The following is a 26312-nucleotide window of genomic DNA, read 5'->3' as shown; positions in this document are numbered from 1 at the left end:
CCTCCAGAAACGCTGGGGATATTTCCATTAAAAAACCCAACAACTTTAAAAACGCTCTAAAGCATCCTTCCTCAGCAGCTAGAAAAGAGAGCAAGGTTGACTATACCGAGTCATTTGCATGTCAGCGTTGCTTATGCGCCAGACCTTTTAGGCATCCCCGGATGATAGTAACAGCTGCTGAGCAACTCCCGATTCTACGCACGCTTACTTGCATGCAAGCCTCCCTGGGGCTTAGAGCGGGGAGCGTTTCGCTGGGTTATAGATCCAGCTGCAAACTATGCGCCTCCCCCCCCCCCAGTGCAGCTCAGTTCGGCTGCCCCGCAGCTGCCTGCCTGTGCCTGCGCCCACGTTGCGGCTCTCCCGGCGGGGAACGAGGCCGGCGCTCTCCGCTGCAACGTGTTTCCTCCTGGGCTGCGGAGAGACCAGATTCCTCCACCAGAAAACTGTAACCACTCCTTATGGGAGCCCCTCATGTTCTGTAGCGAGGCCATTGTGACTGTGTGCGCGCAAGCAGAGGAAGGAAGGAAGGAAGGAAGGAAGGAAGGAAGGAAGGAAGGAAGCTAGCTAGCTAGCTAGCGGACTGTATGCTCTGCTAGTCCTGCAGTCACGTGCATGCTTTCGTGGGAGTTCGCCCCGATTCAACCTGGGTTGGGCTCGGGATGCTGCTTTCCGGGCGATGGTTCCCTGTTCAAAGCTCAGGAAATGCATCTTAGCCACGAAGGGGAATGTGGTGCCCAAGCAGCCCGCGTTTGGAGCCTGGGGTCTGGATCTCGCGTGTACGCGCACACTTCGCCACCTGTGAGTCCAGCAAGGCTAAGTCTCCAGAGGAGCAGAACTCGGTCTCTGGACCAGAAGGCGCAGAAGCAACAGAGCAGCCGCCGCCGCCGCCGCCGCTGCCGCCGCCCCCTTTCCCATTCGCTTCATTTTGGGGGTGAGTTGAGGTGAAGACCTTGAGGCGCCCCGCCCCCCGCTTTCCAGATGCTCCTCAGGCTCCAGCTCGGGGCCCAAGAGCTTGGATCCAGGGCTAGCACACTATTAGCATTTGGCGGGGGGGGGGGGGGATGCAAACCCAGGCGAGCTTCGCCGCGTCTCCCGCGCCCCACGGAGGGACCGCAGGTCAAGCATCTGCTCGGCGCGGCTGCGTTTGCGCTCTGCAGGAAAGCGGCTGCCGCGCGCGGAGCTCCCTTCGCAGTGCGGCGGCGGCGGCAGGAGGCGGCGGCGGCCGGATCACGTTGCTCGCCTTGTGCTCGTACCAGTTTGAGATGGGATTAAAGAGGAGGGCGCTCCGGCTCGCTCCGGCTTTTCTTTTTTTCAGGGGCCAGCAGCCGGAGCAAACGTGGACTTGCACGAGCCCGAGTCCGCCCTCGCCAGCGGCAGGCTAGGCCAGGGTCTGGAGCAGCGGGCGAGGGGGGGGGGGTCAGACGCCACACGGGGCTGCAGTTCCCTCGCACGAGGCCGGCCTCAACATCCCCCTCCTGGGACACCGCTTCCCGCTCTCCCTCTCCTGCCCACGCGCCTTGCCCCAGCCTCCCGAGGAAGCCCTGCTTGGCAGGAGGACCTTTTCTATGACTCCCCCCCCCCTCCATCGGGGAGGCTCGAAGTCCCCCCAAGCCACCCCTCGCCTTGACCCTGAGGAATAGGCGAAACGCGCGAGAAGCTCCCGAGTCTCCGCCCCGCCTCGCCCCGCCCCGGTGCCCGTGGTCCCGTTTGAGCAGAGGATGCTTCCTTAGGCCAAGTTGGGCTTTCCCCCTCCGCCGCCCCCCCCTCCTCCTGGCGCGCGCCCCCCATCCCGGAGCCGGGAGGCTGCGTGGTACGTTCTGCACGTGAGCTGGGTGCTGGTCTGCCTGGCAAGCGCGTGCCCGGTGGCCAAACAAGCGAGCAGGAACGCCAAGTAGCAGCGCGCCCGGAGCCAGAGGGGAAGAGACGGGGCGAGGAAAAGGAGAAACAGAGAGAGGGGGAGCTGCTTTCCCACCCGGACGGCAGCGCAAGAAAAGACCAGGCTGCCGGGGCGACGGTGGGGCTTTGTTGCCCGAAGGTCTCCCAAGACTCTGCACCACCTCACGGGAGCCAGCCAAAGCGGCGACCACCCCCAAAAAGCTGCTGCCAAACATGGATGAAGGGATCTCTCCTTTGCCCGAAAGGCAGTTATTGGAGCATCGGGAATTCATAGGGTCAGATGACAGGGACTTCTGCATTATTGTTGTCATTTTAATTTAGGAGAAAAAACCCTGGTTTTTCTTATTATTATTTTCCTTTCTGCAAAAGGAAAGGGGAGATAAAGAATTGGGTTAACTCTGGTTCTTTGGCTGGGCAGCCTTAAGCATGCACGTGCCCCCCTCCATCCCTTTTTTAAAAAAAACATATATTAAAGATTTTCTTGGTTTACAAAAATTCATGAATTGTCTCTTTTTCAGGTTATAGTGTATTTTCTGCAGATCAGTTACATTTGATGTGAGACATTAGTTTTGTATGCACCACTTTTGTGAGATTTCTTGCAAAGTAGTAGCTAATGAGACCACTATGTATGTTAAAGGCAATGGGTCTCTCTTTCACTTTTCTGTTCCTGCAGACTGGGTTATCCATCCTTGTATATGTGCAAGCCCAAGAGAGGTATGAAGAGGGACGAGAGCAAGGTAAGAGAATAAGCTTTTTTGATGCTCTCCAGCACCTGCACAATACTTAGCAGGGGCTTCTGATAAATGGGAGCCCAACTTTATGCAAAAGTTCTCTTCTTTTCCTCATTCACTTCCTTTCTGTTATCTGTAGTGGGCAGTTTTGTTTTAGTTATGTTGACAAAGAACAGTTCTGGAGGGAGAGGGGAGATGGCTAAGACAGTAGATACTCTTGAAATGGGAAAGAAGGGTAGGTGGCAAGACAGTTGCTTAGGTACTGGTTGGCATTATAGTGAAACAAGTGTTTGTCCTTTTTCTTCCTGAATAGGAAACATACAAACTGCCACATAGATTGATAGAGAAGAAAAGAAGAGACCGGATTAATGAGTGTATTGCTCAGTTGAAAGATTTATTGCCTGAGCATCTGAAACTGACAGTAAGTCCAGTCTGTGTGAGTCTGTGTGTATATGCTTGCCTGTACATCTATCTAGTATTTTTGCAATACCATAAACTCTTAGTGAAGTGTTTACTACTCAGGCTGTAATCCTATGCACACTTACTTCAGTGTAAGCTCATTTGGCACAGTGGGACTTACTTCAGATTTAGCCTGGATATGGTTGCACTGTAAAAGATGCACATATTAGAAAAAAGTGTGATTATTTTTGTTGACTTAGAACTAAGTCACTGAGTTCAGCAGTTCTTAACCCACGCTGCTGCTGCTGCTGCTGCTTCTTCTTCTTCTTCTTCTTCTTCTTCTTCTTCTTCTTCTTCTTCCTCTTCTTCTACCGCCCTATACCAGAGGTCTCAGGCTGGTTCCCATAAAACTTTCTAGAGTACATCCTTTAAAACTGGGTTGAATTAAATGTGATTTTTAGGATTCCAAGACATCCAGAAGTCTAATATAAATTCCTTATATGACAGCACTTCTGTAGAACCACCATTAGCCATATTTGTGAAGTTTCAAAATGGGTGTGATTTATCAGTATGGTAATATCACCAATTCGAGCAAGGGCAGTGATAAAACAATATTTCTTCCATAATGAGCTTAGTGAAGTTTTAGAAAATAGGATATAAGATTTTATTTGATTGTATGTCCCTTTCCCTCCCTTCGCAGACACTAGGGCATCTGGAGAAAGCTGTAGTTTTGGAATTAACTTTGAAACACTTAAAAGCTTTAACAGCCTTAACAGAGCAGCAGCATCAGAAGATAATTGCTTTACAGAATGGTAAGTAAATGCCCAGTGCAGAAGCACAATATAGGACATTGTGTATCTCTATCTCTCTCAAAGATTATGAAGGACACATCTGGTTATTGACAAAGTCTTAGCAGTTGGTGAACTGTTAGCTAACTCCACAGTTAAGTTGCCAAATTGAAATCTATAGAACTGCTTCAGAGTCAGTGACCTGTATGGTCATGTTTACTTAAACTTTAGTCCCCTTAAATTTAGTGGGCCTTAACTCCTATGTAATGTGAAAAGGACTGCAGCTGTGCAGTCTGACCATATCTATATACACATATATCCATGCATTGCAGAGGGTTGGACTAGATGACCCTTGGGGTCCCTTCCAACTCTACAGTTCTATTATTTACTTGGAAATAGGTCCCATTTTGTTTGAGGCTTACTCCCAAATAAGTAAGTCTAGTATTACAGCCTTAACATGTTATCTCTTGAGATACCTTAACCTTTTCCAACTGATTTCATAAATCAGAGTCCTAGATTGATAACTTTGCATTAGAAGATTAGTACATTTAACACAAAGCAATTACATTATAGGAATTTTGTAAATAAAACAGTCAGATTCTGTGTAACACTAGATCTAATGCAAGTGGTATTACTAATGCCTGTTATTTTGCATCCCTTCCTCCCCCTTCTCACCCCCCCCCCCTTGCAGGGGAGAGATCTTTGAAGTCTCCTCTGCAATCTGACCTGGATGCTTTCCATTCAGGATTCCAGACATGCACCAAAGAAGTTATGCAGTACCTCTCCAGATTTGAAAGTTGGACTCCAAGAGAGCAGAGATGTGCCCAGCTCATCAACCACCTGCACTCCGTTTGCACACGGTTCCTCCCCAGCCCCCAGCTCCTGACTCCAAAGATTTGTGCAGGCAAAGGACCCTGCCCCACCTCCTCCGCCTCTTCCTGTGTGCAGCGAGATCACACTGGCCCAAAGCTGGAGAGCCAGCCAAATTGTGTGCCAGTCATTCAGAGGACTCAGAATGCGAGTAGCAAGCATAAATTCAGCCACCATCCAATGGGTCGTGTGGAGCTTGGTGGGGAGAATGACACGGATACAGATAGTGGCTATGGCGGTGAGTGTGAGGGAAGACCGGAAGGGGACAAAAGGCAAGGCAACCTGATGATCAAGCAGGAGCCCTCTGGGGATCAGGCACCTCCAGCAGCCAAAAGGCTGAAGATGGATTGCAGCAGCACCTCTTCGGCAGTGTTGAGCCCAGACCAAGCAGCAGCTGGTTCAGCCCTTCTCAGCTCCCTGGTGGCTTTTGGAGGTCTGGGGGGAGGAGGATCTCCCTTTGCCCAACAACCTGCTGCTCCCTTCTGCCTGCCTCTCTGCTTCATCTCCCCCTCAGCAGCAGCTGCCTACATGCAGCCCTTCCTGGACAGGAGCAACCTGGATAAATACTTTTACCCAGCAGCAGCAATCGCTGCTGCTGCTACTCCAATTCCTTGGATCTACCCAGGGATTCCAGCTCAGGCTGCAGCTGCTGCTGCTGCGGCTGCAGCCTTCCCCTGTTTCTCCTCAGTATTGGTACCAGGAGAGAAAACCAGCTTGGCCTCAGCAACGTCTACTGATGTGGCTTCTTCTGGCCAGCACCTCCCCCATCCATTTACCTGCAACCCAGGTGGGCTCCATGGGGACATGGACCTCCCTTCCCAAGAGGAGCATTTGCAGTCTGCAGAGGAAAATCCTTGAGTGATGCTACATCATTTCTAAAGGAAACCACACAGTTCATGCCTCCTACTTGACAGGAAGGATCCATCACTCCCAAGAATGAGAAGCAACCCTCACCCCACCCCTGTTTCTTTGTGTGTTTAAGGGAAAGCTTACTAGGCTGACAGTTTATTCTTTTTCTTTTATGAAAAGATTAGGTTCTCCCTCTCCCACAAATATTTTTGGAGAGCTCCTTGTCCCCCCCATAATGCTGTGTGTGTGTTTAAAATTTTATTTACACAAATGTTGTAATGTTGCAGAATTCCATCCCCCAGTTGAACTGAAACAAAAGCAAATGGAAAAGACTCCCTTAGGGGTGGGGGAAATGGCTCTTTCTTCATAAGAGAAGTTTGCTTAACAATTCAGAAGGCCTAAAGAAAAGGGCAGGGGCTGCATAGACTGTAATGGAACTTACTCAAGTGGGCATAACTCAGCAGGAAGCTCTGCACAAGCCCCTGTGAAATAAGCAGGAACTACTTTAAAGTGCTCTTGAATTTTAGTGGGGCTTGCAAAGGAAAATTCCATAGTAGATTGTGCTCCTGGCAGGGCAAGCTTCAGCATAAAATGCTTCCTGGTCCAGAAATCCAGGAATTGGTTTCCTGGTAGTAACCAAGTCAACAGGCAAACTGCTTACTTAAGAACGGCCCAACTGAAGCCTGTGTCACTACTCTGGATGAGAGGAAGTTGTCTTGAGAATGGTAGCCTAAGAATTACAGAGAATTTGCTTCTCTATTACTGACTGCTTAATTGGTGGCTCCATACAGGAATCATTGGGCAGAAGCCAGTAAAATTTAAGTGCAATGCAACTGCATTGAAATCACTGGAGTTGCCATCTGATTCTGCCAAATAGCAACTTTATTTTACCTTTATTCAGAGCTTAGGAACCATTTATTTCAATGGGCTATATTTTACCTTTGCCACATGCAATGCTTGGAGGAGTTTGGTTAGTTAGTTAGGAGTTTGTGGAAATGGGGTTTGGGAGAAAAAATGAAGGTAAGCTAGCACTTTATTGAGAAACAGATCATGAACAGACCTTGTTCATGTATTTTTATTGTCTTGCATTTTTAGAGCTATCCTTGGCATTTGCTCAAGGGACGGAAGAACTGTCTCATTATGTAGTTTCTTATTTGCTAAAGCAAGTGCATTTTTCTACATCTTAATGCTTAGTTTTGCTGTGTTCCTGATATTAAATTATGTGAAGGAACATCACTGCACTGGACTAACAAGAAAAAAGACACCCCACACCATTAACAGTACAATCCTATTTACTCAGAAATAAGTCTTGCTGTCTTCAGTGGGGCCTACTCCCAGGTAAGTGTGCATAGGAATGCAGCACAATCTAGCCTTAGATTGTATCCTGAAGGAAGAAATAAGTTTACTGTCCTGATCTTGTGCCTTTAACCGTGGCCTAAACACAAAAGCCCCAAGCAAGCAGTCCCAGAGAGTAGTATGCCTTCCCATAAGCTGTAAAAGACACAGCCAGTCCATACAGTGGTCCCAGAAGACCATCATGCTGTGAATAAGAACAGCGAAATCGGAATCTCCAGCAGTTCAGTGTGTGGTTCTTCCTTGGTAGATTGGGGTGAAAGAAAGTGCTGCTTTTCCTGGCATGGAGATAAAAGCTAACTGCAAAGCTTCACTTGCATAATATATGTCCATGAGGCCACCGTTGAGAGGCACAGCCACTAACATAAGCTAAAAGAGGTTACAAATCATAATTAAAAACGGTGTGTTGGTAACTGGGTAAAAGTGGGATAAGGTTTCCTTGCAAGGTTTTTCTGTCTCCAGATATCCCAATTTCCCTTTCTGGAGACTGTTGCCAGACACCAGATAATCACACAGCTAAAGCTTTGTTAATAAGGTTTAAGCCAAGAACCTTGCCTAGATATTTTTAGTTTGTTGCCAAGGTAGCACTGTGAGAAATCTCACTTGAATGTTATGTAAGAGGTGAGACACAACAGTCTGACTATGAGTGAATATGCCTGGGTCTGTTAGTCATTTTGAGTGAATTTGCTGCTATTGCTGTTGCTACTGTTTGCCTCAAACACTGTTTTTAAACAATGTTGGTCCTTTTTTCTTTTCTTTTTTAAAATCTTACTAGCCTACAGAGTGTCTGTATGTAAATAGTTAATACATTCAATTAATGATGTCCGACATGCTGTTTTTGTAGGAAGAAGATTGAGTAATGATAATTGAGTTTAAAAATATCCCTTTTGATGAGGAATTGCTGAAAAACAAAGTTGCACTTTTGTTACAATGCTTAATGCTTGGTACAAGCTTATGCTGTCTTAAATTATTTAAAAAATAAAATAAATACTGTCTGCAAGAAACCTGCTGTTTAAAGAACAGTTTAAGTATGAGAGATAATAGGAATCAATCTTTATATTCGTTATTTTCCAGCACTCCATGAATTCTACTATAAAAAATATTTCCACAATATTTTGTGATTTAAACAAAGATATTCTTACTAAAGAATAAATTTTTTAAATACAGAGTATGGGTTGTCTAGTAATTAAAGCTCTTAAAAGCCTCAAAACTCATTCGTCAAATATGCCAAGTGAGGTATGATGTCTTCACAGGACTTTAGGCAGGGCTGTTGGAATTTCTTTGCTTTTGAATAGTTATTCGAGTCTCTACAAACACCATTGTTTGCGTGGTGACAGCAGCCCTATGACAGAAGGCTTCCGCACAAAACCACAACTTCACAAATCTTATTTTGAAAAAACACCACTTCCACATGAGCCCCCTCAGGGACGCCAGTAAATAGAAGGCACCCTTATTTGCACCATCACACATTTACATCTGATTCTTCTTTATTTATTTGCTCATACAGATATTGTCAGTTCCTTCAGAACAGCTCTCACTTCCCTGCATGAGAATACACCACTTGAGTCAATTCAATTATTAAATTGGTTAATGGATGTGCTACTCTCTTTCACTGTGGCAAAGGTAGGCAGACCCTTAATGAAATTGGCAAGTCCCATTTTAGTCAAATCATGCCCCTCTGTCGCCTGCTGAAAACAAGAGCTATGGGGCTGCCCCCAAAGGTCACAAGTTCAGGCACCAACCTACCACCCCCCTGCTAATTTGAGTGCTGATACTTCCTTCAAATACTGCCTTTGGCCTGTGCGGCTTCAGTTTTTAGTGTGCATGGTAAACAAATGTTAGAGAAACCCTTTAGGGACCCAAGCTGCCAAGCACACCCATCACACAACTATCATTAACACTGATTTGTGTGTTGGATTGCTCTTATTGGTGTGTATGACCTATAGATATGACTGAACACTGTTCAGTAGCAGAACCTAAGTTGTGCCATGGACCTTGTGGGGGAGGGGGTGAAGTCCCCTGCATGTCAGAGAGGTCTGTCAAGTAGATTTCATGTGGGGGTGAAGGGGGAACAGCATACTGCTCCTGACCCAGCTGGACCCAAAGCCCCTTTTGGTGGCCTTTAATTCTGGGTCAACACAACCAGAATCCTGGGCCAATGCAACCTAGCCAGGTTGGTTGGCTAGGATATGCAAAAAATAAATAAAAAGAGTATGACTTTTGGAGTGATTTTTTTTTATCAGACCTAACTGCAACTTGAAAATAAATCACCCTTTACCCAAAAATGTCCTGCAGCTTATGGAAGGAATGCTTATCCAAAAATATGGTTCTGGGCTCCCCCTGCTGTCTCATTGGTTTCAGTTGCCCAATTTCGTAAGGACACTGATGTGATGAAAATGGAGCTATAGGAGAAATTGGACACTGAAATATCAGGGTGCTTTCTGTCCCAGTGATGGAGGCTCATCCTTCAGCATGGTGCAGCCACAGCCAACGTGCACACAGGCAATGTGTCTGGCCATTTGCACCATGCCCCTGCATGGAGGTTACAGACCGCTGATGTGCAAGAAAAGGCCCAAGGCCAGACGTAGTATGAACCTTTTAAACATTGCATCAGCAGCATGACGTTTGTTAATTGTATTTAATTTAAATTGGGCCTTTGCACTAGTTCACTAAATTGCCAGTATGAGAGACTGGATAACAAGTAGCATAAAGATGTACCAACTGAAATTGCTTTGTGATAGCTTAGTGTAGGGCTGCCCCATATGTCTGGAATTTCCTGGGCATTGCTGGGATTTGGCTGCCGGAAACAGCGCCCAGGTGGAAATCGCTTAAATGTCCAGGAAAATCCAGATGTATGGCAGTCTATACCTATGGCAGCTCAACAACTTTCCCAAAAAAGCTCAACAAAATGGCAACACTATCTTAGTGGCAGGGTCTTGCTTATGCTACAGGTTTTATTGACCATATATTTGGGTTAAGGAAGGAATGCTGTCCACCTGCTCTTGTCAGATACATTTGCAATCCCTTTTCTGCTAATACGTTTTTATTGCTTTTCAATTTTTAAGAACAAATTAACATCAAATTAATTCAAATTTAATACAAAATTTACTTCCTACCCTGCTGCTATGATGTTTCTCTTTGCTTCCTTACTCTCTGCTCAGTGTAATGTATATTTCCTAATTCCATTTCAATGCTTAATAATGACAAAATGATAAAATATTTTATTTTTTCCCTTCATTTCCCATCAACTGTACATATTTCAATTCCTGCTTAGACTTTTATTTACAGTAACTATAACAGGGGTCAGCATACTTACCGTGCCTCGGGCCGGTGTCTCCAGCACCGATCATGCAGCAGGCCGGAGGGCGGGAGAGCGCTTGCCCATACGCGTGCGCACACACTATTTCCGGCATACTTCCGGGTCGGAGGAGCACCAGAAGTAGCTTGTGCGCATGTGCATGGGCCTCCTCTGACCCGGATGTGCACCAGAAATAACGCTTGCACATGCATACAAGCTATTTCTGGTGTTCCTCCGACCTGGAAGGGGGCAGCTGCACAGCGCAGCGCTGGTAAGAGTGGGCAGTGGCAGCGGGCAGCGGGGATTGCCGCGAGTCAGATAAATGAGTCCCTCGGGCCTTATCCGGCCCGCGGACCTTAGTTTGGGGACCCCTGAACTATAACATATTCCCAAATCTCAAATTGAGTTACTCTTCACTTTGTCAGCCCACAGAAATTATTAGTTCTAAATCAATAGTCCACAGATACAACTTATCCCTTCCGCTGTTCTACATGCGCAAAAGTCTGACTGGCGATGGTAAATTAGATATCCTCTTCAGTCACTGCATTCCAGTCCTGCTCCACAGAGATAAGCAAACTCCAAGGTTTCCAGATGCTCATTGTTATGCAGTAAAACAATCCTTGGTGGTATCAAGTTTCCCAGGCATCAGAGTCTGGTCTCTTCTCTGTCCATGTTACCTCTGTCGTCACCAAGAACTTTGTTCCCACAGAGTTATATATAAAAGAATTAACATTAATGCTTTCCTCTCCCCCATGTATAGCAAAGACCATAGAAACCATTTTTTATCCTTCACAGTTCCAGATTCATTTTTCTTTGCAAGATATATACAATTTCATAAAATCACAACAGCTTGGGTTTCATTAGTATTGCAAAATAATACTTCATCTTGCCTCTCTGAGTGCGTTGGTCTGTCATCTCTAACTCCAGCTTTAATCCTCAGTCTCTGTTACATTCTCTCCATTCTTCCACCCCCGAGCTCTGGAGAGCCCAGGAGAGTGACTTTCCAAGTTCACTACTGGAAAGGAAAGTAGGTACATTTGCAATCTTGAAGGATTTGATGCTTCCCAGTTCAATTTATGCCTTTGTTTGTTTGTGATAATAATCTGGAGTCATTTAGTTGCCAATGTGGTGCATGTACCTGCTCTTTGCTTGTAAGCAGACTGTCATCTGGATTTTGCTGTAGGGATTGAGTGGTTGGGTAAATGGTCCTGCCTTTGGGAGAAAGTTGTACCAGCTGATCTTTTGATCTTTTCCAGCTCTTGGAGCCAGCGTTTGTCCGCAGCTTCTGGGTCATGTGGCCAGCATGACTAAGCAGTTTCTGGCGAACCAGAGCAGCGCACGGAAACGCCGTTTACCTTCCTGCTGGATACCTACTTATCTGCTTGCACTTTGACGTGCTTTCGAACTGCTGGGTTGGCAGGAGCTGGGACAGAGCAACAGGAGCTCATCCCGTCACGGGGATTCAAACCGCGGATCTTCCAATAGGCTTATAAAGTGCAGCAAATGTGATGCAGTGTTATTATTTACTAATATAAAATAAATAAAACAATATTTTGCTGAACCTATTGTACTCTTAGCCTAGGGCACACTATTGTTAAGAATAGTGTGAATACTTTAAATCAGGGGACGGTGCCAGCCCAACAGTGGATAGGCAAGGCACAATTCCCTAGCACCTCCTGCAGCACAACAAATTCATTTTGTCATTTCTTCTAATTAATGGAAGTGAACCCCAAGGATTTCCCAAGACCTGGACTGGGTTATGTTATCTGCAAGGATGCTCCTCACCTTTGTACCTGGACCCAGCTAGCATGTGGTTGCTCATGTAGATAGATCAGACTAGAGTTAAATTCTTGAAGGTATGCATCATTGAAGATCACAGGATTGGACGAGGCATGATACTAAACGGGGCATCATTAAGGAACAGAAAGGCTTTGTGTGGGGATGGAATAAGCGACTGGATCTTGCTGAAGCGACAAGATTTGGAAGAGGCTGGTGTTATGTATTGAAGTTCTCCCCCTGGCCACCAGGAGTATCGTGTATATAGTTTTCACTCAGGTCCACGTCAGTTACTTTAGTTGGGAAACCCTGGGTTGTTGTTGCTGCAATGTTGACAGCCAGCTGCCTATAAAAGCAGGCCGGCTGAGCTGTTTGCTGTTCAGTTCTGTTCCAGCTTACAAATAAAGAGCTGCTTTGGAGAAATTGCTGTGTCGTCTGCTATGTCTACCCACTATTCAACAGCTGGTGAGTGTTATTTGGTTTCCTAGCAGTGAATCTTTCTCCTCCCATGCTAGTTCAAAGTACAGGGCTTGCAGCAGAGGCAAGAGGGAACTGCCGCGGCAGCAGCGGCAGCAGCAGCAAGGCCTATCACATGGCTTCGTATGTGACTGACTGCTTGGCTGCTCCAAGTCAGCAAACTCTTGACAGGCCTGCTCCTCTGCTGCTGGGGATAGTGGGTGGGGATGGAAGAGATGAGCATAGCATCACCTGTTGAATGCTTGCCTGTCATGCAACTGCCACAGAGCTTTCTTCTGAGCCAAATGCTCATGTGGTTTATATCACACCTCAGATATGAACAGCTTTGTTTAGTCTTGGAAGACCATGCTGGGCACTTTGAGTACCACTGCCTGGAGCAGGACTGCTGTCTTTAAATAATGTTTTAGATTCAAGGCAGGCAACATTTCAAAGCAAGCTATTAAAATCCAGCATATGAAACATTTTTTTAAAAATCTGCCTTTAGCAAAAAACCCATCCCATCTTATGCCAAGTAATAGCATATATTTCAGACCTTCAGATTAGAGGAAGGACTCTTCAAATACAGTGGTGCCCCGCAAGACGAATGCCTCACAAGACGGAAAACCCGCTAGACGAAAAGGTTTTCCGTTTTGGAGGTGCTTCGCAAAACGAATTTCCTATGGGCTTGCTTCGCAAGACGAAAATGTATTGCGAGTTCCTGCGGGTTTTTTCCCTTTCCCCCCCTCTTTTTCTAAGCCGCTAAGCCGCTTATCCGCTAAGCCGCTAAAACGCTAATAGCGCTAATCCGCTAAGCCGTCAATGGGCTTGCTTCGCAAGACGAAAAAACCGCTAGATGAAGAGACTTGCGGAACGGATTCTTTTCGTCTTGCGAGGCACCACTGTATCTGAATCCAGTGCTTCTGGCACCTTTGTAGGCTTCCCAGTATTATAATGTCCATATACCACCAGACATGGACAGAAACCTGGGAGGCTGCACTAAGCTTGTGTGGAAACTTCATAGAGTGCTAGAGTTAGAAGGGTCCGCCAGAGTCATCTAGTCCAATCTCCTGCACTGCTGTGGCATGAGATGCCTAGCAAGGCCAGCAGGACAAATAAAAGCTTTAATCCCAGCAGAAATATTAACTTACTGTGATTTTGAAGAAGTCCTGTTTCTGGCTCAGCCCTGTATTTTTTAGGGAACTCAAAACTACCATTATTGATGCTACTAGAAGCTATCTCCTGAAACACAATATTCTGGTCCTTGGATGGGGCCCCAGAGCTGGAGTGCAGCAGAGTCAAAGCGCAATGTGAAAAGGTGTTGCTCAAACCATCATCTTACTCTAAAATGTACAAATTTCCCATGTGGTTGCAAGCTTCTGGCTCCCAAAATCAATACAGCCTCTGTATACGATACTGTGGTGATATTATAAGAGTGGTTTATGGGAATGGGTTAGAACCTGAGAAACAATTAGCTACAATCAGTCTACTGAGATTTCAGTGTAAGCATTTATGTTAATTAGCTGGATAAGTTAGTGTTTGTTGTTTTCTTACCTTCTGAGCTATTTTAATCTATATAACTATTTGGGTTTTTCTTTCTTGTAGAGTTTTGTTTTAGTCTGTATTTTTTATGAAAAACAGAGGACAAACAGGCTGTAGCCTGGGAGAACTCCTGGATTCCAACTGGTTGCTTAGACTGCTTTGTCAGCTGCAGCCACTGCTGCCCTGGGGGAGCCTGGCCTCAGCTGCCCCTGCTCTGGTGAAGTCTCAATGTTGTCTATGTGAGACTGACATGGAAGGGGCTTTTGGAAGAAAGCTCAGCTATAAATGTAATAAATATGTGATGTCTTTAAATGAGCAAGGGAGGAATGGAAGTCTCCGTCTCAGCCATCTGCTAAAGGGAAGTTGTCTTGCATATCACAAGGCACTTAAACACCATTTTGGTCCAGGGGAGCTTATGCATATATGGAGCAGCTGTGCAGCAGCAATGCCTCCCAAGTACAGAAGCCTCTTGCTGCCCTCTTGTGTTAACTACACTGCACTTCGCCTTTGCCAAATCTGAGCCTCAGCAACTTCTGCACATTTTTTCCTTAGCACTTGACAGACCAACATAATTTTGTTTATCCTAGTGCAACGTCCCAGAAAGCTTGTCCCGCTGGAACCTCTTGTTCGTTGCCTTAATTTGACAAACACCAATGCTGAAGAAACAGCACCAGAGCAGTCCCTGGAACACTTGTACACTCAAGGATGTGGGTGGTGCTGTAGTCTAAGCCAATGAGCCTCTTGCGCTTGCCCATCAGAAGGCTGGCCATTCGAATCCCCACAACGGAGTGAGCTTCTGCTGCTCTGTCCTATCTCCTGCCAACCTAGCAGTTCAAAAGCACACCTGTGCAAGTAGATAAATAGGTACTGCTGTAACAGGAAGGTAAACAGCGTTTCCGTGCACTCTTCCGTGCACCCAACTGTCTTCTTCTACCTCCTTTTCTTAACTTTATTCTCAACAACAAAGCCCCAAGTGTGGTCGGTCGCACATGACCCACTCACCAACAGGGAAATGACACAAGCAGAAGGAAATGGCACTGTCACACAAAACACACAGTCATGGGATTTGTCTGTAACCTTTTTTGCAGCTGTGTGGTATAGAGCCTGCTCAAGTTTAAGTGTGCCTGTGAGGAATCTGCTGAAGAGGAATCAACTTTACTTCGAAGTTCAAAGCAAAATCGTGCACAGTTCTATTGTTGTGAAGCATTAATGCTGGTTTTAACATTAAAAATGTTAGTTTTATTTTGATACCTGTATAAATACACAATTAAATGGAGTCATTTTTAAATTTGCTACTGTATTGGCAATGAAAACTTTATTTCCAAAAGTAAAGCAGCAAAAATACTGAATAAATAAGTTGACAGAATGGTTTGTTTTGTCATCTCCATATAACTGACAGCCTTCATACAAATTAAAATATTGTAATGAATAGAATAAACCAATGGTCTTAAAAAAAGGCTAGGATATAAAAAGTAACACTTTTTGACATAAAAAATACAGCACAGAACTAAAATAAATCTGAATACAGTTTTTTTCTATTTACATGGATAATTAAGGCCCAATTAACATATGGCAAAGCACATTTGGAATTCATGTAAATTTGAGAGTTGGGGCAGGGGTGGTGATGAGAAAGTATTATTCATTCTACCACCCCATAAACGTACAATATATTGCAGCTACAAGATACAAACCATGTTACCAACCTAAACCTCCTCATATTACATATTAGAGACACAAAGGTTCTTTTGAAAGCTGCTGTTCTTAAGATTCATGTGAATGAGCAGACCCATGAACGATGAACATTTGTCTTCAGGTCTCATACATATGTAGGGCAATGGTCACACTTTGAGCCGGCCCCCTGAAATCAATGGACTTTAGTCATTTGCTTTTATTTCAATGGGTCTAACTCAAAATACAGCTAACAGTTTCACCCATAATCTCAAGCTTTATATTTGCAAATATTCTCAGACACAAGTGCCTCATACCAAGTGTCACCATCTCTTTAGAAATATAAATATTTCTTCTCTGAAAACCTGTGTGCTCTTATTCACAAAGCAAAATGTCTATTTGAGGGCACGCTTTAACAAACATAATACTGACTGAGGTAATGTGAATCTTGCCAGAGGCCCTTTACAATGACCCTGAGATCAATAAGATCAGCTGCTAAATTATGTCCCTAACACCCTTGGAAATATTTGTGGTTAATTTCAAGGCAAGGGTGCTGCTTGGGGGGTGAGCCTGGACCAAGTCTATTTGCACCCCTGGGCCAAACACAGGCTCCTGGACAGACTTCTCCAGGTCCCTCAGTTGTCAACGCAGTGGCAAAGGGAGGACACCAGTTGCCGCCAAGGAACTTTCCAGGTGGGGCTTCCCACACACAGGTTATGGACCTGGCACTCATTCCCTTTTCCAAGGAGTCCTCCACCCCCAAGGCTGCCACAAACACTGACTTAAACTCAAAAAATTAAGTTTGCTCTTGTATAGGACTTGACAAGAAATGCATATATGCTCAAGAAAAATTGGCTACCACACCACTCTGTTGATTTTGTGTCTCATGCTTGACTATTTTTCTCCTTCCATGTTAATGCCAATTTGAGGACTCCAAACCACCCAGGGCTTAGTTGTTCTGACTAGTGAAACAGTAGAGTAATGCAGTCTATTGTCTCATTTGTTGACAGGGGGGAAAGGAAAAATAGTCTCTTCTACGGACTTTTTTATTTTAAGAAAGATATTTTATATTTTCACAGGTTTATTTGAAGAGTAACATTTCTAGTGATAACCATGAAAATCAAACACATTTCTGTGTATTTTCATATATTTGTTTCAGTTTGAAATGCATCTTTATTTATTTTTAGAATATAGCAATGAATGAGGAGCAAATGGAAATGGAAGCTTGATTTAAATTTTGGTCTGCTTATTAAATTAATCAAGCTATTGGTTTCTATAAACTATTTTATTTTTAAAGGACTTTATAGATATACCCCTTAAATGTTCTGCTTTGTGAATAAATAGGTGTCTGCATATGATGCACTGACTTCTGGACATTCCTTGAAGTAAGAAAGAACCCTGTCCTGCAATGAAGGGTCTGAATAGACTGTGTTGACATAGGGGCATGATCCATATAAAACAGTCCCCTTAAATCCCAATGAAATGAATGATATTTAAGCATCTAACTGTACGCTAAAGTCCCAATTCAATGATATTCCAATTTCTGGAAACTTTAAGGCTAGCATTTGCCTTAAAAATGATTCCTGAACTTATGGGTAAATGAGGGCCAAACTGTCTGCAGGAGCAATCCTAGAATGTTGCCAAGAAAGTCAAAGAGCCCTTTATGAATCTGATGATACTAGTTGTTGTTCACGCAAACTGAAAAATAGGTGAGGTCTGGATTCAAGTATGTACCTTGTAATCTCTTGAAATACCCAGAAATAATTATGATCTTACAGTTCTGTTTCAATACATGAGTCAAATAATCATAGATCCAGTTATCAAAACAAAACTTGCCATGCACAAGGATTTTTATGCACTTATTCCTATTTCGCTTGCACATGCACTTTTCTTCTCTACACCTACCTCTATTGTTCTTGGTTTCATAAATGAATGAGTTCCCATTTTAAAAGAGGGCAGTTTCATTGGAGTCTTTTTTGCATTGTAACAAAGGAGCAGAAAAGTTTGGGGTTTTTTTTTGCACTTTTACGGAACTTAAAAAAGGAATACTGTTTGGTTATTTAAGCAAGCCATTAGACTGGACCTGCACAATAGCTGATCTCTCTCTTCCCACCCACCTTGCTGGAAGCTGAACACCAGCTGTGTGTGGCAAACACCATCATGTGGCATGATAAATCTCTTGGTTTTGCTGCCTATCTGGTACTGCAGAAACAGGAGGGTTTTCAAACATCTGCCTGGCTCAGTGAGTCAAAAGTAGCACATGACAGCATTATACTGAGTTATTGTGTCTTTATGGACGAGCAAGGCCTATGACGATACAAGAATGCTGTAAGTAGGGGGGAAATACTATAGTGGAAAAAATGCTAGACAAAAAAACCAAAACAGTGATAGACTCCTTTGGCATGACTAAAGATGTCTCATAGTGTTTTGTACTTAAGTGTATTTATTGTGGCAAAATATTTCAAATATAAATTTAATAAAAAAACTACCTAGAAGATCTTCACATACTGAATGCCTCCTTATGAAGTGAGGATTAAGTCCCATGGAATAAGTCATTGTAAAAATCCTGCAATGATTCCAACATAACATAATTTGCAACAGAGAAAAAATATCAGAGGCTATTTTAAAGATTGTGCATCTTTCTCCCCTAACAACATTCTGTCATTGTGAATCACTGTAGTCTGTTTTCATTCTAAACTCATGCACGTGCAAATTCTCTCCCTCTTCTACACATAAACACCCTTTCAGGCTGCAAACACCCTTTGAGAATGGAATTACAAATTAAGCCTGGCACAGGGCTTCCACTGAAAACGGCCCCCCTGTGTTGCATTCTCCCCTCTCCCCTGTAGCGTGCAAGATTCCTTATTCCAGGTTGTGACATTAAACTGAAGGTGGGAATGGATGTGTAGACAGCGGGGTAAATTCACAACATGGTGACATCAGGGAATGACACAAGTGATTCTACAAGCATGAGTGGAGATGGGGAGTAATGAATATGGAGTGCTGTTTAAGGCAGCAGTCCTGGGTTGGGCTTAATATGTAGTCCTGCTCTTAGGCAAGAAGTGTTCCTATGTCATGGCAACATTCACACATCCACTGACCAAATGGAATAAATTAAACCCCCGTTTCTTGCACTACGACCAGCCATTTATGCTGCTAAGAAATAATACTTCTCTAAATGCTTCCAAAATAGCAATTAAAAAAGATAGGTATTTGCACTATAACTATTTTGCACCATTGCTGAAGTGCTCCTCCACAGTCCCTTTTGTTCTTCATTGTCATCAGTGCTTGGGGCAGGATTCCAAGTTTATTGTAGATCTGGTTTTGTAAAAAAAAAAACACTCACAACAATGCTTGGCAGCTTCTGAAAGGAAGTTATTCTCTCCCCACACATCTCTGGGAGAAGAGATGCAAGAGGGAAGTGCATATGGCCCACAGTACCTGTCTAGGTCCTTTCCAGCAGGGATATCTACTGTTATACATAAATGCCCTCTGGGTTAAAACCAGAGGACAGTGGATTCTGCAGGATCCGAAGATTGCTAGGAAGCTGTCTAGATGAACCAGGGCGCTTCAGGGATCCAGTCTGAAAAGTTGTTTCTGTGAGAGAAGAAGATATCTGTTAGCACAAAGGACAGATGAAAGACATCTGCATCAGCTGCTCTCCCAAGTCCATTGTGATCTTGCCTAACTTTCCATGGACTATAATCCTCCAATGCTGACATATTCACGATAATGATAATTTTATTATTTGTACTCTGCCCATCTGACTGGGTTGCCCCACAAATGTACACACGTGTGCAGAAAAGAAGGTGCTTCTCCCCCCCCCCCCAATGAAGGGGAGAAGGTGGTGTATGATTTTGTATTTTTATTTCTTTTCTTTTTGCTTAGGAAGGGAAAGTGGATGAGATAGGCTTATTTCGCAATTCCTACAACATACCCCTCTCAAGCTCTGTTTGGGAAGTCTCCAATTCAGTAGGTTCTGCTGGTAGCACAGTGACCTTTGTCCCTGTTTGCTGGATAAACTGCTGGAGGTTGACTTGCCGTAGCTCCTTTGTCAGCTGCTCTAGTTCTAGTTCTCTTTCCTAAAAAAAAAAGATGTAAACAAGCTTATTCACACATACCCAGAAACCAGGAGGGTATGGTTTCACTTTAAAACAGAAAAAAAACATGGGTGGTGTTAAAGATTTGCAATATCTGTTTTTGAGATCCTTATTCGGAATTTGCCATTTCCTCACAAAACAATTATATTACGATGAACTTTATACCGTACGTGCACATACTTCACCACAGCCCAGCACTCAAGGACCCTCAAGTCTTCTTTAAAGGTAAAGGTAAAGGTACCCCTGCCCGTACGGGCCAGTCTTGACAGACTCTGGGGTTGTGCGCCCATCTCACTTAAGAGGCCAGGGGCCAGCGCTGTCCGGAGACACTTCCGGGTCACGTGGCCAGCGTGACATCGCTGCTCTGGCGAGCCAGAGCCGCACACGGAAACGCCGTTTACCTTCCCGCTGGTAAGCGGTCCCTATTTATCTACTTGCACCTGGAGGTGCTTTCGAACTGCTAGGTTGGCAGGCGCTGGGACCGAGCAGCGGGAGCGCACCCCGCCGCAGGGATTCGAACCGCCGACCTTTCGATCGGCAAGCCCTAGGCGCTGAGGCTTTAACCCACAGCGCCACCTGCGTCCACAAGTCTTCTTTAGTGATAATCAAATGGTTCTTTCAGAAACTTCATGTGTATAATGTAAATGCCAACTCATGCACTGACATTCTGCCCTTACCTTGCCCTGGAAGCCACATTAAGGTATTTTTAAGATTCCACGTCTGTGAGTTATGGAAGCATTAGCTTGCACACACAGAGAGGGACTGAAGGGAATGTGCAGCTCATTAAGAGAAGGGAGCACATTATGCATCAAGAGGTAAAGTAGAATTTGGTTCATCATATTGCCTCAGATTTAACCCAAATCTATCAAAGCAGTCAAATTCCATCACCTGAAAAGATTGTGGAAAAACTGAAGAAATGGAGAAAATGTACATAGTGAAAATGGTTCCAAAGCTGATGTGCTGACGATTCTTAAGGTTATAGGATCTGTATTGCAATAGGGGCAGATGTTTCCTTCTCCAGTGGTAATGCTACCTATAGCACTATGAAGACTAAGATTGTGCCGTTTACCTTCCCGCCGGAGCGGTACCTATTGATCTACTTGCACTTTGACGTGCTTTCGAACTGCTAGGTTGGCAGGAGCAGGGACCGAGCAACGGGAGCTCACCCTGTCACTGGGATTTGAACCGCCAACCTTCTGATCAGCAAGTCCTAGGCTCTGTGGTTTAACCCACAGCGCACCCACGTCCCAGTAGTGGCCAGTAGCCAGGTGCAAAATGCGCCTGGCTAATTTAGAACAACACCCACCCACCCACCGCTATCTCCTCAGTTGATGTAAGGGGTTGGTGCTGCAAAACTAGCAGAGATAAAGCTCCAGGCGCACAGCCATGTTCTGCTTTGAAGATTTATTTACAAAGTTCAAACGGTTACAAGAGCTTCAAAGGCACGCCCGTGCCTGTCTCAATCAGATGCCTCGAATGGCGTTCTTTTGCTCCTCCTCCCCCAGCAGGCCCATGGTCGAAAGGAACGCCTCTTACTTCCTCTGTTCTGTGAAAAGCTATTTCCGGGCTCTGAGTCCCCCCTCCCTGATTCTGGCTCCGAGTCAGATGAGAGGCTGCTAATTAGCTCTTTCGGCTCTCTATAAGTGCTTGTCTCCCCCCTCGGCTCTCTAGCCATTTGCATTTCCCTGACAGTTGATCACCAGGGAGGGGGTGGTTTGCATTTCTGCCCACCACAGCTCAGGGTCTACTTTGATTTTCTCTCTCTTTGCTGCTATCAAAAGCGGGGTCCTTGGCATGAAACATACGCTGAGGGGAGGGGGGCTGGATTAGGTCCCTTAACTGGGAGTAAGCCAGTAGGGTTTATGATGTCATGCCATGCTCTCTAGAAGTCAAACATTTACTGGCCAGAAATATGATGTAACATGTGATACAGTATTTCCTCCATTGGGGTGGGGGGAGAAAGAAATGTGTGAAATCAGTACACATCTATGATATGCACTCCCTGCTGCATCATGTGTGGGATACAATGTCACCCCCCACACTTAGAACATCTGCAGGATTCTTACTCGTGTATTTGATCCAACTATAATTCTTTCCACCAACATTTAAAAATCTTGTCTCTAGAATGACGGGATCTTGAAACATAAAACAGAATTAAATGGAATTCGCAGGATTTTAGCAAAGCCTATAACATACACAAGAGATCTTTCATGTCATATAAGAAATGTTGAATTTATTTGTTCTAACTATATTGTCAGGGGTTCAGGAGCAGAGACACAGGGGAGAGAGGAAACGGAGAGCGAAGGGGAAGAATCTGAGGGCAGCGTAGGGGAGTATGACGGTGGCCCGAGAGATTCCATGAGCTTCTCCAGCGATTCAGAAGATTCCCAGAGGGGGGCGCCGATGGCCAGGGCAAGGGGGGTCCCAGGGGGGACACACCAGAAGCAAGGGGCCAGCGGGGACTCCCAAAGCAGCAGCGGGAGATCAGGACCAGTTCCCCCACCAGAGCGGAGTGGGGGGGAAGAGTCCCATGAATCAGGGCCAGCGTCTCCTCCAGTAGGGAGAGAAGATGAGTCAGAGCTGACCACGCCTCCATCGCAGAGTGAGGGAACGGAGGGGAAGTCAGGTCCAGCTACCCCCCCCCCGAGGGGGGAAGCAGTGACAGGAGCAGTGAAACGGTCAGGAGAAAGGTTGCTGGCTGGGCGCGTGCGCCAAGTTCAAATGTACAGGCGCGCGGGACAGCAGGAAGCACGGATTGGGAGCCAGGTCCTAAAGCACGCCAGAGGCAGGGGGAAGAATCCGGGGACTCAGCATCAGAAGAGTCCAGAAAGGGCAACACCCCAGCGGACAGGCGGACCCAGAGGAGGAAAGAGCAGAGGAGGAGGTGGAGCAAGGCTAGAGTCTTAAACTGGTGTCTGGGGGGTGGAGATTCAGATGGAGCTTCAGCGGTCTAGGGTTTAAGACGTAGGGCTGCACGCCGCGGCTTTGAAATCGAAACTGCGTTTCAATAAAGACTTTTGTATATAACAACGGACTGGCGTTGGTCCTTTGTGAGCTGGGACCTCGGGCAGCCCTGACAGTAAGCTCCGTCTCCTCAAAACCTTCGCAGCGTGAGTTGGCGCAGCGAGGGGCAAAACTTGGTGTTTTGCGAGCTCACGAAGATCGGCTAAGATGACTACGGAGGACCAGGTGAAAGAGCTGACAGAAGTGGTCACAGCGCTTTACTCCGAAGTAGCAGCATCCAAGAAGAGGGAGGAAGAAGCACTAGCGCTCTGCCAGGATCTGCAGAACAGGTGGGAACGTTTGGGCAAGGAAGGACTGCCAGGACCTAAGCCAGAGGGAGTTGGCCTCGGGAAGAGGGGGGGGGGGGCAGCATCGTATCCCATTTCGACGGGAACCTGCAGCAGTATCCTAACTTCAGAGCAGACATAGTTTACGCGCTCAATTTGCTTCGGAAAGACTTTAGAGATGAGGAGGAGAAAGTGGGGTTCATAATAACTCATCTGCATGGGGAGGCTAAATCGTGGCTACGCAATTTATGGCGCGAAAATGACCCCGCCCTCAAAGATTCAACCACTTTTATCAAGGCTATGGACGCTTGTTTTAAATCAACGGTTGATGTGGATGTTGCCAGAAGGGAAATGCATGGTTTGAAGCAGGGCAACGCCACTGTGAGACAATATCACTCCCGCTTCTTTGCTTTAGTAAATGGGCTGGGCTGGGAGAAGGACTCCGCTGCCGTCAGAGATCTGTTCTGGGAGGGGTTGAATGGGGCTGTGAAAGACGAACTGGCGAGAGGGGAGAGACCTAACAGCACCACAGAAGTCGTGCAAAGAGCGCTGGCAATAGGGGTGCGTCTGGAAGAACGTCCTTGGAGCAGGGATGAGGGACGTATAACACGCACACCAGCCAGAACGACTCCCTTCCTACCCAGAGAAACAGCGCGCGCCCAGTCCATGCCTCCACTGGGAGGGGGAGAAGAGCCGATGGAGATAGGTGGTGCCAGGGCTCAGACAGCAACCAGAGCCCAAACACCAGGAGCAGTCAAGGCGAAGACTCCTAGAGGGAGCAGGAAGTGTTACATCTGCGACAGTGCACAGCACATGGCCAAAGAGTGTCCCCAGAGGCTCCAGAGGCAAACTGCAGCCTCAGTAACAGTAAAAGGAGCAGTTCAGCAGGGGGAACAGCTACAGGGAAACGACGAAGCCTGGTTGGAGGCAGAGGCACTGGGGCCCAGCCAGGCGAGTCAGTGAAGCAGTCTCCAGAGATTTTACAGCCCACAGACCCCCTCCCGCCCAAACCAGTGGTGCAACTCACCGCATCACTCCAGCTACCCAATGGATTCACCATGGAAGTCCCTATTACCATTGACTGTGGTAGTAATGCAGACTTTATAGGAGTGGATTTCATCAAGCAACATCGCATAGCGCTTCTACCAGCCACGATGCCCCTAAATGTCGTCACGGTCGATGGAAGAGAGCTACTGGGAGGACAGGTGGTACAGCAAACACCCCCAATGGTGATGCGAATTGGAAATCACCGCAAAGTCATCAGCTTCAACGTCACCCACCTGTCAGACACGCCCATAGTATTGGGCATGAGTTGGCTGGACAGGCACAGCCCGGCATTAGCATGGTACCAGCGTCAATTGACCTTCGGCTCCTCCTACTGCGCAGAACACTGCATCCTGACTAGCCAGGAGGAGGAGGGGCAAGAGGATGAACCGCAGCTACACTTAGGCATGCTGCAAGCGGTACCCAACAAGTACAAGGCGTTTTTGGAGGTCTTCTGCGAGAAGGAAGCGGACAAGCTGCCTCCCCACAGGCCCTACGACTGCAAGATTGACCTCCTGCCGGGGGCGACGCTGCCGACTGGGAAACTGTATTCCATGTCTGAAGACGAACTGCAAGAACTCAGGGAGTTCATAGATCACAACTTGAAGCGGGGATTCATCCAAGAATCCAAAGCAGCGGGGGGCAGTCCCGTGTTTTTCGTGAAGAAAAAAGACACGCCCCAACGGAGGCTGATAGTTGATTACCGGATCATCAATTCCAGGACAAAGCCCACGGCATTCCCCATGCCCAAGATCGACGACCTGCTCGCGACGGTGAGGAAGGGACGCATCTTCACCAAGCTGGATCTTCGAGGTGCGTACAACCTTATACGCATGCGGGAGGGCGATGAGTGGAAGACAGCCATGTTTACGCCTTTGGGCACCTATGAATACAGGGTTATGCCATTTGGTTTGCAAAATGGCTCCCATTGTTTTCAAGCCTTCATGCACCACGTGCTAGCGGGACTCCTCTACAAGAAGTGCGTCTGCTTCCTAGACGACATCCTGATCTTCTCGGAATCGCAGGAGGCTCACGAGAGAGACGTCAAGGAGGTCCTGCAGAGGCTACGGGAGCACAGACTTTACGCCAAACTGGAGAAGTGCCAGTTCGACATGACGGAGGTGGATTTCCTGGGCTACAAGCTGTCCGACAAGGGACTCGCCATGGACAGCGCCAAGGTCCGCTCGGTGTTGGACTGGAAGAGCCCGCGCAATCGGAAGGAGGTCCAGAAGTTCGTCGGCTTCGCCAACTTTTATCGCAAGTTCATCAAGGGGTTCACGATGGAGACGGCGGCCATCACGGACACCCTCAGCTCTAAGAAGAAGAAGTTCACCTGGACGGACCAGGCGGAGCAGTCCTTTCAGAGACTCAAGCGTCTCTTCGCGTCCGAAGAACAGCTGCTACACGTCAACCCCTGCAAACCAATGAGGGTGGAAATGGACGCCTCGGACAGAGCGGTGGGGGCAGTCCTGTTGCAGCAAGATCCGCAAGGGGACTGGAGGCCGTGCGTATTCTACTCCAGGAAACTCAGCAAGTCGGAACAGAATTACACCATCTGGAACAGGGAGTTGCTGGCCATCCATGCAGCCTTCAAGGCGTGGCGGCACTTCCTCATCGGAGCCAAACACACGGTGCAGGTCCGCACGGACCATAAGAACCTGGAGTACTGGCGCACGGCGCGGTTCCTGAACCAGAGAGACATCCGATGGGCGGAGTTCTTTGCGGATTTTGACTTCCGGATAGAATACATCCCGGGAGACAACAACATCATGGCGGATGCGCTATCCAGGAAGCCGCAGTATCTCGAGGAAGCGGCACCGGTGGCAGCCAAACACATTTTCACACCGAAAGCGTGGGCGTGCGCTCCAGCTACAGTGGATCTGGACGCGGTACGTCATGCACTGCAGACGGATTCGTTCGCACAATCCAAGATGGAGGAGGTGCGAAGAGGCACAGCGAAGGACGACGAGTTTCAGATACGCGACGGACTGCTCATCCGCAAAGGGGCCCTCTACGTGCCGGGAGACGACCTCCGCGCGAAAGTGTTGCAGCAGTTACACGACGCGCCCAGCGCCAGGCACTTCGGCAAGGACAAGACGGCGGAATTAGTAGCCAGAGACTTTAGGTGGCCCAAGATGAGAGGAGAAGTTGCGGATTACGTCACTAGGTGTGACACATGCCAAAGGGCCAAGCCAATACACAGGTCGCCGGCGGGACTGCTGGAACCGCTACAGACGCCGCTCGAACCGTGGGAG

General features: G+C 46.6%; 3 protein-coding genes across 7 annotated transcripts in view; 2 read left to right on the top strand and 1 right to left on the bottom strand.

Moving 5' to 3' along the window:
* The window catches only part of LOC307225466 (uncharacterized protein), a 223859-nt gene that overhangs the window by 35232 nt on the left and 162315 nt on the right, over positions 1–26312 (top strand). The gene's annotated exons all lie outside the window — the stretch shown is intronic.
* On the top strand, positions 606–7890 carry BHLHE41 (basic helix-loop-helix family member e41). Its single transcript, XM_079993762.1, is given in 6 exon segments — positions 606–754; positions 756–931; positions 2570–2633; positions 2941–3048; positions 3727–3838; positions 4506–7890. Coding segments are annotated over 6 exon segments (1575 nt in total). The 5' UTR covers positions 606–676; the 3' UTR covers positions 5543–7890.
* RASSF8 (Ras association domain family member 8) overlaps positions 15236–26312 on the bottom strand; it is a 124816-nt gene continuing 113739 nt past the window's right edge. For all 5 annotated transcript variants that reach the window (XM_079993320.1, XM_079993319.1, XM_079993318.1 and 2 more), the window contains 2 exons: positions 19561–19705; positions 15236–19220 (listed from right to left, as the gene is read on the bottom strand). In XM_079993320.1, the coding sequence (XP_079849446.1) occupies positions 19099–19220; positions 19561–19705 (267 nt within the window). In that variant the 3' untranslated portion in view covers positions 15236–19098. The remainder of the gene's footprint in view (positions 19221–19560; positions 19706–26312) is intronic.

Source organism: Podarcis cretensis, assembly GCF_951804945.1.
Source record: "Podarcis cretensis genome assembly, chromosome: 10".
NCBI lineage: Eukaryota > Metazoa > Chordata > Lepidosauria > Squamata > Lacertidae > Podarcis > Podarcis cretensis.
Note: the sequence above shows the minus strand (reverse complement) of the source record. Positions and strands in the feature narration are given on the sequence as shown.